At 40.1% G+C, this 6,226-nt stretch overlaps 1 protein-coding gene across 1 annotated transcript in view; it reads right to left on the bottom strand.

The window, feature by feature from the left end:
- LOC106884486 (28S ribosomal protein S29, mitochondrial) overlaps positions 1-6,226 on the bottom strand; it is a 44,553-nt gene that overhangs the window by 31,830 nt on the left and 6,497 nt on the right. The window contains exon 2 of the mRNA XM_014935897.2: positions 2,917-3,125. Coding sequence (XP_014791383.1) covers positions 2,917-3,105 — 189 coding nt within the window. The 5' untranslated portion in view covers positions 3,106-3,125. The remainder of the gene's footprint in view (positions 1-2,916; positions 3,126-6,226) is intronic.

Here is a 6,226-nt window from a genome sequence, read left to right on the forward strand (position 1 = left end):
GGGGGGATAGTATATAAAACCTTTCAGATTAGCAAACAGGAACCATGAGAAAGGGCATTAAATCTATTTAATTCTCTAAAACAAAACAAAAAACAAGTATTATACATGGGTGTAGAAAGTGGGAATACTGTAGAATGGATGAATGTTTCATCAGCTTGCACAACTGGAGTGTATTCAATGCAAATGAGGCATGAAGTTGTTGAAAGAGAACGACTGAATTCAACAGCAATTTCACAGTGGAGGCACAAGAACAAGGTAAGCTAGCATGAGTAAAGAAGCGATTTACCTGAACAACAAACATCAACCACGACAGACATCACACAAGCAGTATTGTTATAATAAAACTTATTCATATTTTCTTCTGACTTACTTTCTATACATTCTCGACAAGTCAGTCTCTGATAAAAATCATTAAAGCAAGGCCTCAAGACATGAATTTCTCATAAACCTCAAGTTTTATTCCCAGATCAAATTTCAACAAAATTACACGTGTCGGCGGTGGTGGTGGTGGTAGTGGTGGTGGTAGTGGCGAGTATTGTTGAGGCCGTGCCTTTTGTTGTTGTTACTGTTGTAGTCTCTTCCATTGACATGACATACAACAAAAAATATAACAGAGAACCCTCAAAAAACAAGTGTTTAACTTTATTAAAACAGTTTTTCTTTGTGTGTGTGTGTGTGTGTGCGTATTGTTTAATACAGTTAGATACTTAAATATTTACTGTCAAGACTGATGAACTAGAAGAACAGGTCTGACATCTAATATATGCAGATAGATAATATACATATATATATATATATATATATATATATATATATATATATATATATATATACACACACACACATAAATATATATACATGTATATACATCACACACACACACACACACACATATATAACTATATACACACACAGAGTAACCTGGTGTAGTCTTCTAACTTGGCCAGCTCCCGTCAAGTGGTCCAACCCATGCCAGTATGGAAGACAGACGTTAAATGATGATGATAATGATGATGCTACATAAACACACACACACACGTTTTGAGTTATATTTTCCTGTTTGTGTCACCAAACCTGTGTGTGTGCATGTGTGCGCACGCATGCATGCATGCATGTGTGTGTGGTTATGCCCTCGTAACTTAGTGGTTTGGCAAAAGAGACTTGTAAAATAAGTATTTGGCGGTCAGTTTGTTCCTCTAAAATTCTTCAAGGTGATGCCCCAGTATGGCTGCAGTCTAATGACTAAAAGAATATATATATATATTTCATGGTGGTTCTCCAGCATGACCACAGCCACCTTCATTAGCTTACAGCTGTTTCTGTTATAAGATGTGATAGAATCTTAGTTGAGTACCAGGGTAACATCCTATAGCTTCATCAGAGCCTTGAATATGAAGCGCACTTTACTTGGAAAAAGTTACATTTTTAGAACACACAAGCATTCCCAAATAAAGTGCACTTCATATTCTGGCGGTACTGGCATCGACCATGCTTGAATGGTGCTTTTTACATGCCACCGGCACAAGGGCCAGTCTGGCGGTACTGGCATCAACCTTGCTTGAATGGTGCTTTTTACATGCCACTGGCAGTCTGTTGGCCATTTCTTCCTATGCCACAGCTATCATCCATTAACCAGCATGCAACAGCACATTTCCAGTCAGCTCACAATTCATATCCACATCTGAAGTCACCTTTCCAACATACATCAACCATTAGCTTCATTCCTTAAGCCATTCTCTCAGCTCACCTATGCTCTGCCATTCCTTTAGCCAGTAACTTTACACATCAAAACAGACCAACTTTTGACACAAAGACAGAAATCATTTCCAACCAACACCAAACACCCCACCTCCAAAAGAACACAATCTCCTCACCTGTACACATCACCTGACAGCTTCACTGTCATCTACTGTTAGCACATGTGTCACTTTTCAGACATATTATCTAACAGATCCATTCTTACCACATGTCACACAAACATGTAACATCTCACACCTCCAAAAGACCATCCGCATCAGCCCCCACATCTCCTCTTCCCATGCTATGGCTCATGTCACACTAACATGCAACATCACCTGTCTACATTTTTCCATGATGATATAATCTCGATTACCAACCACAGACAGCAACTCCTTAAACTTCTTCTTCCTCCTATCCTATTCCAACTACCCCACCCCCCAATAGTAAGTAGATCACCTAGGTAACAGAAACCAACAACTACCTCCAGTAAGTTATTTCACCACCGCCGCTGCCACCACCACCACCACCGCCGCTGCTGTTACCATCATCTATTCTGACTTCAGTGCTTCAGTTGTTGCAGGAGTGTTGAGTCTTCTCTTTGACATTTTTCTTTAGTATTCTTGAAATACTGAAGTCTGCTGGTTATTTGAGAGAGAGAGGAGGAGGAGGAGGAGGAAACAAAGCAGAGAGAGAAAGAGTTGTGAGAGGCAAAGAAAAAGGAAAAGAAAGTGTCAAAAAAAAAAAAAAGAAGTCAGAGGCAAGAGTGAGAGGGAGGAGGAGAAAGAGAGAAAAAGAAGAAACAAAAAGATAGACAGACAGACAGACAAAAAAAAAATAACTGATAGCATTGAATGTTTGTGAAGTGTGAGAATTATTGTTGTGAAGCAAATATTTCACAGACAGACAAAACACTAAGATGTTTAAGAAGCCAAGAATCTGGGTTATGATTGAATTTTGATCAATTGATGGCATCATAACGTATTACTGGTAGTTATTGTAGTGACCTCGTTTCAATGAAAGTTGACCCAAGCAAGGATTCAACGTCTGAAATGCAAAGCAATAAAATTAAATACCACAAACTAATCTTGTAACTCTCTCTCTCTTTCTCCCCTACCCCTGCTGTGTAATTCTGCTCACCACCCCCAACCCGTCCTATTATAAGAAATATTAACTTACAGGGTCTTGAATCTGTGTGCGGAATTGTTTCTTTTGGTTTGCCTCTAAGAACTGCTGAGCTAACGTGGAATATTTCCCACTGACGGTAGCAGCTGCTGCTGCTGCTGTTGTTGCAACAGAGGTTTGTAGCTTGCACTCCAGCCGATTCCAGACCAATGTGGAGGTTGCTAATTTTCTAAGGGACTGCATCACTTCAGTTGGGTTGATACCTGTAGAAAATGGAGATGTAACACACGTGAACACATGGAATCTCTAAGTACTTTGCTTTAGATTCTGGCTTATAATAATAATAATAGAAATAATTCTTTCTACCAAAGGCAAGAGGCCTCAAATTTGGGGGAGGAGGATAATCAATTACATTGACCCTGGTGTTTCACTGGTGCTTAATTTATCAACCCCAAAAGGATGAAAGGTAAAGTCAACTTCAGTGGAATTTGAACTCAAAATGCAAAGACAGACAAAATGCCACTAAGTATTTTGCCTGGCATCTTAACAATTCTCTCAGCTCAACACCTTAAACACAATAGTAGTAATAATAATAACAACAACAACAATAGTAATAATAACAACAATAATAATAATAGTAACAACAACAACAATAATAACAATGTTTCTTGAAATCTGGGATGTTAAAATACCATTTAAGTTTCTCAAGTCATGAGAATTTCTTTCTTTCTTTTTAATATTTAGTGAAAAACAGAGCAGCATTGAGAAGACCATTGCAGAAGAAAATTAAGGAAGAAGCCACAATTCAGATGGCTGGTACCTACTACTCTGTTGTGTAACCCTTTAGCATTGAAACCAGCCAAATCCAGGCCAAATACTCTCCATTTTATGTTCAAACCAACAAGATCTGGCCTCTCACACACATCCGACAATATCATCATCATCATCGTTTAACGTCCGTTTTCCATGCTGCCATGGGTTGGACGGTTTGACTGAGGACTGGTGCGCCAGAAGGCTGCACCAGGCTCCAATCTGATCTGGGAGTGTTTCTACAGCTGGATGCCCTTCCTAATGCCAACCACTCCGAGAGTGTAGTGGGTGCTTTTACGTGCCACCGGCATGAGGGCCAGTTCTGGCAACGACCATGCTCAAAAGGTGTCTTTTTACGTGCTACCTGCACCATTCTAAAAATAAACAATCACATCATCAAAGTGTTGAAACTGAGATAATGCCTGATAAACAAGCCTTACATTGAAAGAATAATGTGAAGGTTGGTTACCACAAGTGGGCCTTATGAGATCCTGTTTATTAAGACCCCAGTCACAAAACAGGGGAGTAGGGAAGATACAGGGTTCAATGCAAGCCAACAGAACAATCTTTTGAGGTAGAAAGATTTTCACCCAAACGATGAAGGTTGCTGTAACTCGGAAGGACAAAAACGTGTCAAAAGAACAGATTAGCCCCATTTACTAAAATGCTTACTATTTTTGACCATTGACAGTATATAGGTAAAAATGAAAATTTGAAGACCAATCCAACCCATACTAGATAAAGTTTAGAATTGAAGAACACAATCAATAAGTCATTCTTCTTGTAGCTTTTAGTCTTCTGTTAAAAAAATGTTCCCATTTTCCGTCAGCAACTCAAACACTCTCCTATATTCTTGCATATATATATTCTTACACACACACACACACACAGATATGTGTACGTATATATATACATGCACACACACACACATATAAATGTACTTCTTCCTTTTATGTTGAAATACAAAGCTAAGTGTCAGGAAGTGTTTACATCGGTGGTGGAGTGGGGCTGCGGGTGGGGTGGTGGGGGAGGAACTGCAAAAAAAAAAAAATCAATTAAAGGTAATTTTTCTAAATGACAAGCATAAGAAAGAAATCAAGAGAGAGGAAAACAAAGTAGAAAGAGAGAGAGAGAGAGAGAGAGAGAGGAGAGAGAGATGAGTTGTACAGGAGAGAGAGAGAGACAGAAAGTGTGGCGAAGATGAAGGAGTTATGGAGAAATAGGAAGAGGTAAAGCAAGAGGGGGAAAGAAAAAACGTAGAGAAGATGTAGAGGAAATGAAGGGGAAGGAGAGACAGGAGATGGGGTGAGAGGAAGAGGAGGGGAGGAGAGATGAGGAAGGCAGTATGTGTGTGTAATACAACTAAATTAATATTTTAATGGGTTAGTTGAGTTGTATTTAAAAATTAATGTTATTTAATGAAAGAGAAAGAAAGAAAGAAAGAGAGAAAGAGAAAGAGAGGGAGAGAGAAAGGACAAGCATAAAGCACATCTTGTTTGAAAACAGCAGAACATGCAACTACCACCATCATTGCTATACAACCACTGCCACCACCACCACCACCACCACCAGTTCCAGCATCCAACCAAAATTGGCCATTGATGCCAACCACCACCAAGACTATTTGCAGCTGATAATTAAGTACCTCCAGAAGACAACCCTTTCTCTTTCTCCCTGCTTCCTTCCCCAACATCAACAAGAACCCATCCCACCTTGCATCACCACCACCACCACCTCAACCACCACCATCGCCACTTTCACAGAAAGATTAAATTGCTTGTTAGATTCTGGAATGGTTGTGTGAAACTGGGATTGCAGTGATGGAGGAAATGGAGGATGGAAGTTTTTTGAAACCTTGTGGAATACAATGGAATGGACCATGTAGTTCCAGGAGTTCCATGGGAGAACAGGAAAAGAGCCCAAAGACAATGGCTTCAATTTATCTTCTCTCTTTCAATCACTTGGCTATGGCCATGCTGGGGCACTACCTTGAAGAACTTTTGGTCAAACCAATTGACCCCAGTACTTTTTTCTTTAAAGCCTGGTGCTTATTCTATCAGTCTGTTTTGCTGAACCACTAAGTTACAGGGATGTAAACACACCAACATCGGTTGTCAAGCAGTAGCGGGGGATACACAAAGGCACACACACATCATTCATCTTCATTTAACGTCCGTTTTCCATCCTGGCATAGTTTGGATGGTTTGACTGGAGTTGGTAAGTTCTGGGGGCCTGCACCAGGCTTCATTGTCTGTTCTGGCATGGTTTTTATGGCTGCCAACCACTCCACAGAGTATAATGGGTGCTTTTTAAGTGGCACCAGCATGACTGCTTTTAACATAGCCCCTGCCCCAGTGCTTCTTGCGTGGCACCTGCACCAGTATCAATTCTGCTGTGATAGACGGAACTTTTTGAGTACAGAAATGCAGCAGATATCTCAGTCCTAAGGGTCACTGTTTTGAGATCAGCCTTCAATATACTTCATCCCATGTCTTCCTGGGTCTCCCTCTTGCACGATGCAACTGTCTACATTCATATGCATCACATGACCACA

Source organism: Octopus bimaculoides, chromosome 12 (assembly GCF_001194135.2).
Source record: "Octopus bimaculoides isolate UCB-OBI-ISO-001 chromosome 12, ASM119413v2, whole genome shotgun sequence".
NCBI classification, from domain to species: Eukaryota; Metazoa; Mollusca; class Cephalopoda; order Octopoda; family Octopodidae; genus Octopus; species Octopus bimaculoides.